Source organism: Pleurodeles waltl, chromosome 3_1, assembly GCF_031143425.1.
Source record: "Pleurodeles waltl isolate 20211129_DDA chromosome 3_1, aPleWal1.hap1.20221129, whole genome shotgun sequence".
NCBI classification, from domain to species: Eukaryota; Metazoa; Chordata; class Amphibia; order Caudata; family Salamandridae; genus Pleurodeles; species Pleurodeles waltl.
In genome coordinates this window covers 1761984863-1761999152 of record NC_090440.1, presented here as the reverse complement: position 1 = coordinate 1761999152, position 14290 = coordinate 1761984863, and the positions used below count along the sequence as shown (strand labels likewise).

The following is a 14290-nucleotide window of genomic DNA, read 5'->3' as shown; positions in this document are numbered from 1 at the left end:
AGGTGCTGGATGTTCTCAGGGCTTCTCCGCTGCAATGGTAAGTTTCATTTGGTCCTTCCCAAAGTTGGCTGAGTTGGGCATTGGGGGGGGGTTATTTCAGTTTTACTAGTTCTTATCCTCAGTCACAGCTTGAGCGCTTACGGGTCACCATAGTGGCCACGCCTCTCGACGATGGCATTGATCAGGCCACGTTCTGGTCTTTTACGGTGGCCCCACCTGACATACGGGGTCACCATCCTTACTCTGCACAGGCCCATGGCTGTTTTGAGACCGCTCCTTTACCTTGGCCCCGGCTTAACAGATCACCTCAATACTTTTCAAGCATACATTAGTCAGGAAAGAGCACATTTTTGAAAAGCTTCAAGAAGATTCTTCAAATAGTGCCAGCGATATTAACGAACCAAAAAAAAGGCATTTCTATGGAAATACTGACCTAACTAAAGCTACCCAAATTCATAGCTAAAAAATAATCACTAAAAACCCCAACGTTGAAGTGACGCTATAGTTGGGTTAAAAAAGTTAGATAAATTCAAAAAACAACTGACAGGTAAGTCAAATAGCATTACCTTGCACCCTCACCGTGCAGTGATGTCATCAATGATACCATTTCAGTTGTCATTAGTAATGCTGTCAATGATGTAATACGTCATGATTGTTGTAATATTTGATGTCATAAGCAGTTCATCGCAAGGATACAAGTTATAGTTATTTGAGTTAATATAACTAGTTAATTTAAGTAGGTTCAACTGACCTTTTCACCTAATTATATTGTCACTGTAAAACTTGTGTTTTTTCAGTGAATCGCTAAGGCTTTTCTAATGTAAAATAAGATTATTACCATACCCAACTATAACGTCACGTTAACCTTTGTTTTTTCAGTGAATATCTGCTTTCTTTTTAATGTAAAGTGGGATATATATTTTTTTTTTTACCATATCTAACTTCGCCAACCTCCTGCCACGCAAGGTATTTGGCAGTGCTCTGCAGAGGGTGAGCTTCAGGGCCAGGCCTGCGGCCCTTCACCCCTTTTTCACCGCCCACGTGCAGTAAATGTAATGTATTTTACGTTTTTTAATTAATTTGAAGATATATCAGGTTATAAAGAGTTAAAAGTAATACATATCTCCCTATCTTGGATGTAGTGGCACTTCGGATGTGAAAACTGAGATGCAATGGCATCCGTTTTAACAGTGTGGTGCAACATCTGGGTTTAACCCATGATTATTCTCTAGTCCGCTTTGTCGTCAGAAGATGAAATATTCCGTTCTGTGCTCAAGGCCTCACTGGTTTTGTGTACGCAAAAGTAACACCGCCACCCTTTCCTTCTGTGTGTTCCTCTCGATTCACATCCAACGTATTTTTTTTTTTTTAGCTCACTGCACAAGCTTGTCACAGTGTCCCCATCTTCTCGCCTGATATAAAAACAAAATCTGTCACTCGGGTAACTTTAAATCCTCACCTTTCATCCTGTATAGCTGCTCGTTATTTCTCTGCTTGATTACTTGACTGCATTGATTTATAAACTTTCTTTTTTGGTTGCATTGAATATGTTTGATCCACTGAATATTGAATATTTTATTATTGCCACTTAAAGTACCACAGAATAGCCCACATCCTGCTAATGATTATGACTGTGTTTAATCAAATGTGTCAGTGGTGTTTGTTATTAGATCATTCCAATACAATTATAATTTTCTTGGGTCCTTAATGTGCGGTTCAGTTATCAGTGTGGACGTGACAATTTCGCGATGTTAAAATTAGTTTTCTCACGATGGCTGGAGTTCGCGGTATCTTTTAATAGATCAGGGGATGTTTTCCTGGATCATGCTTTTCAGATCCTGGGGAGTCCCTGGGTGTTGCAGCTACAGAGGGAGTGAAAAGAATGTGAATCCAATGAAAAGGTGGAAGGTCATCGGCAAAGTGCAAAGTCGTGCTTATGAATTGAAGAAACCTTGCCCAGTCCTTTAGCAGCGTTCTTGAGCACATTGTGTCAGACTTCTAAGGACAAACCCAGTGGAAGCAGAAAAAGGACAACATGCAGTTATTTTTATAGAACCTTTATGTATAAGATTGTTAGCCCCGTATGTTGTAATGTGTTTTCCTTTACTCTCTTTTAGCTGTGCTTTATTTCATCTCTCCTGTGCATATTTTAAAAAGGGCCATCAAGAAAATGCATAAATCTCATCATCTTACCCAGTTTTGCATCATCAACATCAGTAACAATAAGGGTCTGGAATGACCCATTGTTTGACGTCTGATTGGGTGGTAAAACCTGTTGTATTGTCATTAGATGGCGCCTGTAAAGACTGCATGGTTTGTAGCGTGTTAACTTCGGCGGTTCGAGGCGCTGTGGGTGGCAGTTTGGAGAAATTCCATGACGAAGTGAGGAGCTGATTAATTCTATTAACCTCCTTATCGATAACTGCAGCTCCTTATTTTGACTCTGCATTTTCCATTGATACTTTGTACAAGATCTAAGGTGAGGTTTTAAACTAATAGTTTTCACACTAAACCACCTCCTCTGTGAATGACTGATAATCACACGAGGGCTGTGGTTCTGCCCCACCCCCAACACAAGACACAGAGATTTCCATTTACATAACATATGTATTTGTAGAATGCACATTAACCCTTTGGGGCATCTTGGTGCCAATAATCCATGTTTATTGTTATCAGTTCAATGTCATTTGTTTTATCGTCCTCATAATAGTGATAGGCTAGGATGGCTGTCTTGGATTTGAACCTGTGACTATAAGATCAAAAACAGGGTCCTGGATTGTATGCATTAGTTCACTGAGCCACCAAAAGCAACAGTTTTTTGGCCAGCATTGATTCAGTTTTGTCAAGCAAGTCATACCATCACATGATGCTAAAGGCAGCACTAAGGAAGTAAAGCATGTTTCATTTGGACTGTGATTTTCTCTCTACCATTATCCCCAAATACTATTTTTTCCCATTTTTCTGCCCACGGACTAATTGGAATCCCAGTGTAGGAAAGTGCCTCTTTTGACATGGTCAATCCCCCACACACACACACTTTTTGCGTGGTTTCTGGTGCAATTTTGACTGAAAGTGCACTGGGTCCCTGCTAATCAGGTCCCCAGTGCCAGATCTCTTTCCATAAAACTGCACATTCGTTTGTCCGATTGGCAAACCTTTAGCTATCACTGTAAGCCCATAGTAAATGGTACCCCTGGTACCTAGGGCCTGGGGTACTAAAGAAAGGCCCCTGAGGGCTGAAGCTCGAATTGAGCCACCCTCTGAGACCCCCTCACTAAGTGCACACAGTGCTGCTTTCGCAGGCTGCTTGTCTTGGTGCAGAACTAAAATGAAAACACAACATGGCACACAACCTGTATGCCCTGTCCCCTTTGCACTGCATGCAGTGTATGTAAGTCACCCCTTTAGCAGGCCTTCCAACCCTAGAGGCAGGGTTCATTATATTACATGTGAGGGCATACCTGCATGAGCAGATATGCCCCTGCTATGTCTTTGCCGATTCTCAGACATTGTAAGTGAATAGTGAAGCCATTTTAAGTACAGGTGCTGGACACTGGTCATTACGAGTTCCCCAGCTACATTATGGCTTCACTGGCAATAGGGATGTTTGGAATTAATAAACTCTCACTGAATTCAGAGATGGTTTTATTAGTGCATGCACTCAGAGGGCACCATAGAGGTGCCCTCCTGATAACCTACCAAATCCTAGCGTGGGCACTGACTGGTCAAAACCAGTACAGACACCTTAAGACAAAGTTCTGGCCCCCTGAGGTGAGAGCCAATGCTCTCGAGGGCTCAGAACAAAGGCCTGTTCTGGGCAGAGGTGTGACCTCCTCTCCCAGGCAGGATGGACATTCCAGGGTGGGGAGTTTCAAAGGCCTTGCCGCCTTTGAAATGCAACCCAGGCCTCTCCAAATGGTGGAGGCTGCTGACCCCCAGTTCCTAACCCCACTTTTGGTGGTAGGACTGGTGGAAAAATTAGGTAAATTAGGAGGAGTGACCACTTCATGCCAGTCTCACCTGTAGGATAGACGAGCCGAAGTGGACAATCCTTTTTAAATTCCTCCATCTTGCATTGCAGGAATTAGGCCAGTAGGGTTTGCCACTCCCCAAAGGAAGTGGTCATGGGAAGGGTGTAAACACCCTAAAGGTGTTCTGCCCATTGGCTACCACCTGGCACTCCCTGTAACGCCCCTAAACTCAGGCCTTAGATGGCACCCCTGAAACCTAGAATCAGATTCCTTGCGACCCAAGAAGAGCCGTACGAGACAGAAGTTGCTGAGCAGAGAAGACTATAGACACCAACTGACTTAGCCCTAGCCCTTCTGGCCCGTCTGCAGCCTTCAAAGAAACCTGCACCCAGAAGACGACTGTCCTGCAGCCCAGCAACCTCCAAAGTCTTGGGACGGACTGCCTGCCCCACTGTCTATGCCCAGGAGACTTACTGTGTAAGTGCTTTACTTACCTGAGAAACTTAACCAAATTTACCTTCCCCAGGAACTGTTGATTTTTGCACTGACTACTTTTATAATAGCTTATTGCCATTTTAACCTAAACTGTGTGTACTACTGTTTTAAATCAAAGTTCTCTACTTACCTATGTGAAGTACTTTGCATTTTATGTACTTACTTCAAATCTTGAATCGTGTGGTTCTAAAATAAATTAAGAAAAGGTATTTTTCTATATAAAAACTATTGACCTGGAGTTAAGTTTTTGAGTGTGTGTTTCTCATTTATTGCCTGTGTGTGCACAACAAATGCCTAACACTACCCTCTAATAAGCCTACTGCTCGACCACACTACCACAAAATAGAGCATTAGAATTATCTAATTTTGCCACGATCAACCTCCAAGGGGAACCTTTGGACTCTGTGCATGTTATCTCTGACTTTGAGATAGTATATACAGAGCCAACTTCCTAAAAATGTCAAATGTTCTAGCGTCAAGGTGTTCCATAAATGTGCATACCATTGAGGAAGCCCCGAAGCTTGTTGCTTTTACCATGCTGCGGCTATAGCTATTTTGGCCGACCCCAAACAGAGCTACATTATTGTTTTGTCCCCCCTTGTTTGGTGTGCCAATGTTGTATCTTAAAGGCCCAACAAAGTAGATGCTGGTGTGTTGAGGATTGAATATCCCAGCACCTTTTTAATCTGCACTAGTACTTCGTCCTAGAATGGGCGTTATATTTGGCATTCACACCAAATGTGGCAGATGTCCCCCTGTAGTCCACAACCTCTCCAGCATAGATCTGTTGTCTCCGGGAATATTGCCTTTAATTTAGTGGGATATAAATACCAATCATAAATCACTTTATAGTGAGCTTCCAAGGGAGTGGTGTGGTTGTACTTCCGTATGTCTTTCCACAGTGTTTCCCAGGTACCCGGGTATAGGTTCTTCCAAGGTAGTTGCACAAAATTACATACGACGGGGCCATGGGAACACCAGGGTCCTCATTAGTAGGGCATTCAAATAGGATATAGTCCCTTTGGACCCCCAGATTCCTTTTGACAAATTGCTCAATGGGTGTAAGTTCTCTAGTAGCTGCCTCCTTGTTTCTTGGATATGTTGCCCAAAGCTTGAGCTGAGTGTTATAGTAGTACTCTGTATCTGGAAGTTGAAAGTTTCTTTTACAATTTTTGAAAGTCAGAAAGTCACATTTGTGGAAAATGTCTGCCAATGTTAGACACTCCCCTGCCTCCATGCGTCAAATAGTCCTGGTGATGCCTCTGGTGGAAAGGCCTGGTTGAAGTGGATGGGAGTGTGTCGGGAGAGAAACGTAGTCCAGCCAGCTTTCCTGTTGACCGCATCTCATACCCGTAGTGTTGTTCCTGTTGGTGTACTTAAGTCAGCATTGGGTGGTCTCTCCACCAAATTACCCTCCCTACGATTGCTCTGTCCATATGTAGCCAATGTTTTTCTGACAATAGAAGGGACCACTCTGTGATCACTCGTGATTGGGCAGCTTGATAGTATAGGTGAAAATCTGTGAGGGCAAGGCCCCCTTCTGCCGATGGGGAGTCGCAATAGTTTAACTGGTAGTCTTGCTCTACCTTTCTGCCATAAGAAACTCCTAGGCAATGATCGAAGAGTCAGGATACAGTCATTCTTTAAAGGGGGTGGCAGCGCTTGATATAGTTGTAAGATCCTAGGCAGGACAATCCTTTTGATGGCGCTTATCCGCCTTAGCCAAGAAAGGTACATGGGCGTCCATCGTGTTAGCTCCGTTTTGAGCTGACGTATAGGAGGTGGATAATTGTCTTTATAAAGGGATGCCACTGAGGCTGTGAATCGTGACTCCTAAGTATGTAATCTCTTTTTTTTGCCCATTGAAAAGCGGTGGAGGCAATCATATTTGACATGTCATTGTTTGTGAGTGTTAGATTGAGAAGGAACAATTTACTAAGATTTATCTTAATGTCCTCAACCCCTTCCAGCTCTCGTAAATCAGACAGGAGAGCCGGAAGTGAGGAGGATGGTGCGGTCAGAGTCAAAAGAATATCATCCGCGAATAGAGAAACTTTATACTTGGTGTTTCCGAACATTATACCGTGGATTCTCAGGTTTTCTTTTAATTTAACCGCCAAGGGCTCAACACTTAAGGCAAATAGCAGGGGAGACTGGGGAAATTCCTGCATCGTCCTTCTCCCCAGAAAGAATGATTCAGAATGGGTCATTAACTGTCACTCTAGATTGTGCTGCTGCATAATTAGCTCTCACCATTACGATAAAAAGGTTGCAGAAACCAAAACGCTTTAGGGTCATGAACATAAAGGCCCAGTGTACCCTAGTGAAGGCCTTTTCAAAGTCTAAAGTAAGTAGAGTCGCTGGGAGACGCTTCTTGGTGACCTTCTCTATGAGATGAACCGCTCTGCTTAAGTTATTGTGGGTCTGACGGCCTTCAATAAAGCCAGACTGGTGTGGGTGGACCAGGTCTGGCATGAGGTCATGAAGTCTTGCAGCTATAATTTTTGTATGTAGTTTGGCATCTACATTTAGTAATGTGATCGGCCTGTATGAGCTGCATTTCTGCGGGTCTTTACCGGACTTTGGCAGGACTGTAATTATTGCTTTGCTTATGGTAGGGGTGACCGGCGCTGATTGGGCTATTTTATTAAATAGGAATGTTAAATAGGGGCCTAGTTCTGCTCCTGAAGACCTCCGCTTTTTTCACAATCTAAGGTTGCCATGGCCCCCGTCTCCCAACCAATCTCCCCAGTGTATTCCTGTTCTCTTTTCTGTCGCAATTGTCTAGCTAAATGGGGACCAACTTTGTTGCCTTGGAGATATGTTACTTTGCAGGCGTAGAAGAGTAAGTTCAGCTCTGTTGCTATATATATATTGCGTTAAGCTTCCCTTTCAGGACTGTTACTTGTCATTACAACTTCCAGGATGGGTTATTTTTGTGTGATGGCTCTAAAGTTTGGAGCTCTCGCTCCAGAGCCTCTCTTTCCATCACTCTTTGCTTATTGAGAGCTACATGGAAAGCGATGCAGGTTCCCCTAATTGTATCCTTAAATGCTTCCCACATATTAGATGGGGTATTGTCTTGAGGATTATTATTTTGGAAAAAGCCCCTGATCTCCTTTCTTAATGTGTCTCTTGATAATCGATTCCCTTATCAAGGAGTTTGGAAAGTACTTGCACCTCTGGTGTTTTGTTGGGGGGCCTCATCCTAAGATTATCGCGACTGGTACTGGAGACCGAACAGGGTCATGGCGTCCATTATCTCAGTGACATGATGAGGCTTATTATGAAGTTCAAATGCCAGTCCACAGGGGTTTACCCATCGATATCTGATCTCTTCTCCGATCGCAGTTTATCTGTGACTGGGTGAAATTGTTGGCGCTTGAGGAGCATTGCCGGTGCTACGTCCAGAAACAGGGAGAAAGACGCACCTTGTAAGGACACTATATCCAGCTTCCGTGCCACCCCCAAAATTGCTTCTTTTGTCTTGAATGAATGCAGTTTGACTAGCACTTCTCTAGGATGCTTACCCTCCCCAGTCAGCTGTGGTCCGACTCAATGGACCCTGTCTATTTTACTTTGGTCGGGTGCCACCCAGGATCTCCGCAAATAGTCCCATTAAGAATTCCTCTCAGTTTGGTCCTTCTGCTGCCTACTCTAGGTTTCTGATCCAAATGTTATCTCTCTGAGACCTGTTTTCCAAGTCTTCACACTTTTGCACGGTCTCTCGCAAGTGTTGCTGTAGGAGGGTGTTTGTGATTTCGAGGTGGCCTATCCGTTGATCCCAGCCTACAGTTTTATTTTCAAAATTTAGAGTGCGAGTACCCACGGAGTCAATGTCCTGCTGTAGTGTAGTAAGTTTGTCCATAATATCTGATCGCTGGTTTTCCAATGAGGAAGACAGATCCACCCTAAGCTCTTCACAGAGCTCTTTTTTAAAGTCCTTCAGGGAGTTTTGAAGGTCCTCCTTAGTAAGGGACATTTTGCCTGTAGAGGCTAGCAGCGCCACAGGGTCCCGATCCTCAGTTGCAGTCAAATAGTTTGAGACCTTGTTCAACTGTTGTTTTTTGGGAGGAATATATGCTGCAAAGGCTAGCAGCAAGGGCGGTCAGAAGCCCACCCAGTTCACTATTTGCAGTGAGGGGAGTAGTTCGCTGGTCGCTGCGTCTTAGTTTTGGGGGGGTGTTGTGTCATCTGTCTTCAGCTCTCTAACCCCCCCCAGGGGCTCGTCCCCCCAGGCCACCCGCAAAGTGGAACACAAGGCCTCCCATCAGGGTGTTCCAGAGCACCATACCGTCTCCTCCTTCCACTCTCCTCCTTGCTCTATCTGTTGTTTATCTTAGCGCCCCTGTTTCATTCTGATGAGATCCTCTGGGCAGTATCTCTCAGCCAAGGGTCAGCAGTCCTTCAAGACCCATCTACCGAGCAGGCTCACTTCGGTTTCCACCGCCTCTGCTCCTCTGCCTCACTCCCGGCCCCGCTAGTCAGCCCGCATCAGTCTTCCTCCTCTGGCGGCGCCATAGCGCATGCAGTAAAGTCTCTGAGTGGGCGCCCCATGGGGACTGGGTCCGGCAGAGGCGCTCCAACTCACTCCACCCGACCCCAGCGAGGCGCTCCTCCCCCAACAGGGGATGTGGTCAGAGCTGCGCACACTCACCACCCAGTCAGGGCCCGCCTTGATCCGCTGTTGTTTCCTTAGCAATTTGGCTCAGGACAGGCACCTGCCAGGTGCATAGAGCTGCTTTTCTGCTGTGTTCTCACTCTTTCGGGTTTGCATGGCCTGCATCATTTTCTTCGTTTAATTCCTGTTCCAGCATGCCATTAAAACCCCGGAAGGCCCCCGCTTACCGCCACATTCCTTTCTCCATCTCCTCACCCGCATTTATCCACTTTTCATGAAGTCACTACCCATTTGTGCTGAATATTTAGTGGCAGCGTCCTGAGATACGATCTGACGGCCATCTTGGTTAGCCACACCACCAAGGACCAACTTTTGACTTTTTTGTTTTGTTTTGTTCAGTTCAGTAGAGAAAGGACTCTAAACGTTGAATTGTTTCGGCCCTTGCAGTTCAGTGTACTTTATAATCTTGGAGGGGTCATACACCCATAGAAAACTAACAAAAGCAATATATATATATTTTTTTTTGTGAAAAAGGACTTATTAGCCACTCTAGGCAGGTGGGACTTGTGTTGCTCCTGCAGGGTCTCTGTAGCCATATTACTTATGGAGAAGCACACAAAAAGCTATTTATTCATCTACACAGCATAGAAACTTCTACAACTCCTTGACAGCAAAGAAGTCCTTTTTTGTATGTTCCTTTTATTACTCAGTGAAAAAGATGCCAGACTTGTGTATATGCGGCATTATATCAGATGATCATTTATGTAATGCATTCTTTTGTAATCTGATACATTAACCAAATGAGTGTTATACTTGGAATCACAAGGCCATGTAGTAAGCTTCTAGTTCCATCTATTTCTAAAAAGTAACTTTCATATATAATAGTACAGTTTCTGTCAGCATGGATTAGGCTGGTTCAGGAGTTTGAACGCTGATGCTCTGGGAAATTTAGGGGTGGTGCAGAAAGAGGGGGCCATGAATTTTCTCAAAGTGCATTGAAATGAAGGATTATGCATTAAGAAATCACATCTAGCTATTCGGATCACTGAGTTTTTGGTTCTAGAAGCAAGAAATTATTGAAAACTGAAAGGGATGCTAATTGATTATTTATGGATCTTCTTGCTATTCGCTAAATGCATCCTGACACAGATCTGATCTTCTGCCTTTTTTTTCTCTTGTAGCGGCATTCCTCGCCCAGTCGGTTTGCTTGGATGACACAACAGTAAAGTTTGAAATTTGGGACACTGCGGGTCAAGAACGATACCACAGTCTGGCACCAATGTACTACCGTGGTGCCCAGGCTGCAATAGTAGTGTTTGATATCACGAAACCGGTAATTATATGCCTGTGACTGTGTTAAATTCCAGTGACCATGGTGCTGATACCATCACATTCAGCCTTTAATGTGTGATTTCAAATGATTTCTCTGTGTTTGATATTTCAGATTGGGTTCGGGGGTAATAAGGTAATAGTAATAATAATACATTTTGACTTAGCTGTTCATATCATAAGTTATCATGTCATACTGCTGTCTCAAAGCGCTGTAATTATCAGCTGTTTACATTCTCTACTTTAATGCCAGAGGAAACTAGCTGTAGCGATATGACCTTGTTCCATTATTTTTATTTCTCTTCACTTGAAGTATGCCAAGACACTTTAACAAGTATATATATACTTATCAATTTAAATTATTTATTTGTATTACAGACATGCTTACGCTAAGGTGTGTGTATATATATATATATATATATATATATATCTGTATATATATATATATATATATCTAAAACAAATAATTCTGGCAGCGCACTCCGTTAAGGAGAATGTTCTTAATTTATTGGTACAGTAAACAAACAAAACAGCGCGTTTCGACTTGGCAGTCTTCTTCACGGTTTGAAAGTCCTTTCTTTCTGTTGTTATTTATGCATTCAAAATTAGTGAGCTCTTACAATGCATTCTGGATATTGCAGTACATTGTTTTTTCTTTTTTTCTCAAAACACAAAACTATTCTCTTTGTACCTATTTATAATAACTACATAATATAACGGATCTTTTGTATATACCTCAATGCATTTAACCAATGAATTATCAACATTTTCTACAAGAAAGGAACATCTCATTAATATGATAAGTCTACTCTAAATATAAATCATCAATTCACTAGACGATGGTAAGTCAATTTCTGCAGAATTATTACAAACTTCATTATTAAATACTGTAATTTAATTAAATTGTGACCAATTTATAAAACAATAAATTCTTTTTTATACTATTATTGTTCAATGTCAATGTTTTTGGTAATCACTAAAATAATATGAATCTCAGCCTTAGTATTAAAAAAATCAAAGATATACAAAAAGTTCCTCATCATTGTTCATCCCAAATGGTATCTTAGTTCTTAATTTAATAATGTACCTGGATTCTAGTTGTCTTAATTTACTAACCCTGTCACCGCCTCTTTCGTGTTCTGGAATATGGTCCAAGCCAAAATACCTTAACGTTTTCCAATCATTGTGTCCATGTATTTTTAGGTGTTTGGTAATAGCATAAGATAAATCATTATGTTTAATGGCTCTGATATGCTTTAAAATTCTCTTTTTAAGCATACAAATTGTGCCACCCACATATTATCGCCACAATGGCATTCTATTACATATACCGTGAATTTAGTATTGCAAGTTATTCTGTGCTTAATATGCATGTCAGTGCCATTAGGCATTTTCACCAATTTCATTGACTTGCCAATTTTACAATTATTTCATTTGATAAAACCTTGTTGTTGCTCTGGTAACCAAGATTGTTGACTTTTCAAGGATAAATGGCTTTTCACTATATAATCTTTAACTGACGGGGCCTTCTGATATGTAATCATTGGTCCTAAGCCTGTCATGGGTCCTAAATCTGGATCCCTGCATATCACATGCCAATGTTTACATAATATATTCCTCATCAGTCCACTTTCCTTACTGTAGGTCATTATCATCCTTGCCCTGTTTTCATCAAATAACTTTTAGTTTTTGGATTGCTGTGAAAATAACAGCTCATCCCGATTAATGGTTTTCATGCTTTCTAAATTCTTCAACAACATTTTGTGGTTATACCCTCTGTTTCTAAACCTTGTTATGGTTTCCTTATATTTTAGTTGTACTTCCTTCTCACTGGAACAATTTCTCCGCATTCTTACTAGTTCACCATATGGAGTGCTATTTATCAAATGTTCGGGATGAAAACTTTCCACATGTAATATGCTATTTGTTTCTGTTTCCTTACGAAAAACTGTTGTTTCTAATTTATCATTCTCAACATAAATTGTAATATCCACAAAATCAGTCGAAGTTTTGCTTATATATTACATGTGAATTGTAATCCTATATCATTTTTATTTAAGTTTGAAAAATATGTCTTAAATCTTAAATTCCTCCTGCGAGCCATGCCAAATGATGAACAGATCATCAATGAAACGTACCCATAAGGCAATTTTGTCCAAATACGTGTCATTTGTTTTTCCCCACGCTATTTCTCTCTCCCACCACCTCATTACTAGGTTGGCATAATTCTGAGAAAGGGAAATCCACATTGCTGTCCCACATATTTGCTGATAAATCTCATGATTGAATATAAAGATGTTATTTTTCAAACACATATCTATCATGGACAATAACATTTTTGAATGCTCCAATTCAGCAATGTTTCTTTACGTAAAAAAGTATTCACATGCCTTTAAACCAATGTCATGATTAATAGATGTATACAAAGAGACTACATCAATAGTGACCAACAAATATTCATCACTCCAGTTTACATTCGTCAAAATTATTATTAAATCTCCTGAATCCTTTATATATGAAATCAATGTCATTACAATAGGTGCTAAATAAAAGTCTAAATAATCAGATACTCTTTCATAGAGTGAGTCACATGCAGAAACAGTTGGTCTGCCTGGTTTATTATTTAATGATTTATGAATTTTGGGTAAGAAATAGATTGTAAGTAAAGTTGGATTTTCCTTCTTTAGATACTTATATTCATCCAAATTAAGCAACTGCTATTGATGGCAATCATCCAATTTAGAATGTAGGTGGTAAATCATCCGATTTATCAGATTATGGCTGAGTTTCTTGTAGCTTGACTCATCCTTTAATTGTCTATGTGCTTCCAAGATGTAACTTTGTGTATTTAATATCACAATATTTCCACACTTATCTGCTGGCTTGATTATTATGTTATTGTTATTCATCAAATTTTTTATTGCCAACCGCTCATTTTTTGTTAAATTCTCTCGTGATCCATGATGTCTTGTCTTTCGTAATTTCTCTATATCTCCTAATACAAGTTCCGAAAATGTATCAATTTTATTACCAGGTGATAAAACCGGGCAAAATTTGGATCTTTCTTTAAAATGACTGAATTTATATTTATTAGTATCCGCATTTAATTCCTGAAGCACTTCCATTTCTGTCTAATCTTTATCTGATAAATTGTGATATAAGTCCAACATAGTTTTTAAATTAGATAGTTGATCAATTTGTAGGTCCAGATTTCTTGGTTCATTTATTATTGGATCATCTTTGTTACAGTTTCCCTCCTGCAATTGCATAGAGTGGAATTTGATCAATTTTAATTTGCGAATAAATTTATAAACGTCAATACGAGTCTCAACATAATCAAAATGAGTCTCAGGACAAAACGATAAGCCCTTATTCAACATACGATGTTCAGCTTATGTTAATTCATAGTCTGATAAATTTATTACTAAATCCTGTGAAGGAGAGGGATCTATAGAACATGTTGATATTCCGGTGAAAAATACTTTTTTTAGAGGAGATGAAAGTGTTGTATTTGGATCAACGGTTAATGAGAGGAAGAGGAAGAAACAAAGGCCGTGGTTTTGGGAGAAATACGGTTTCAATAGGAAAAGGAAAAGAAGGACAAGAAGAGCAAAAAGAAAAAATAACAGAAAGGAGACAATATCCTCTCAGGAGTCAGAAAAAATAACAGAGAAACTCTTACACAGGAGAGCAAGGACTTTCCAGCCAAACGCATGAAAAACACAGATTTGAGTAGGAAATAAGTATGGGGGAACCAGACCATACGCAAAGGAGGTTGCATATCCAGAAAGAGACTGGAAAAATAATAACTCTTCCTCCAATCAAAACCAAACGAAAGCTGGCATTTCATGAGTCAGAAATGCAGGCGAAGGTG

At 41.0% G+C, this 14290-nt stretch overlaps 1 protein-coding gene across 1 annotated transcript in view; it reads left to right on the top strand.

Annotated features, from left to right (window-relative positions):
• Window positions 1-14290, top strand: part of LOC138285594 (ras-related protein Rab-5B-like) — a 220700-nt gene that overhangs the window by 111979 nt on the left and 94431 nt on the right. The window contains exon 3 of the mRNA XM_069225742.1: window positions 10269-10420. Within this exon, the coding sequence (XP_069081843.1) occupies window positions 10269-10420 (152 nt within the window). The remainder of the gene's footprint in view (window positions 1-10268; window positions 10421-14290) is intronic.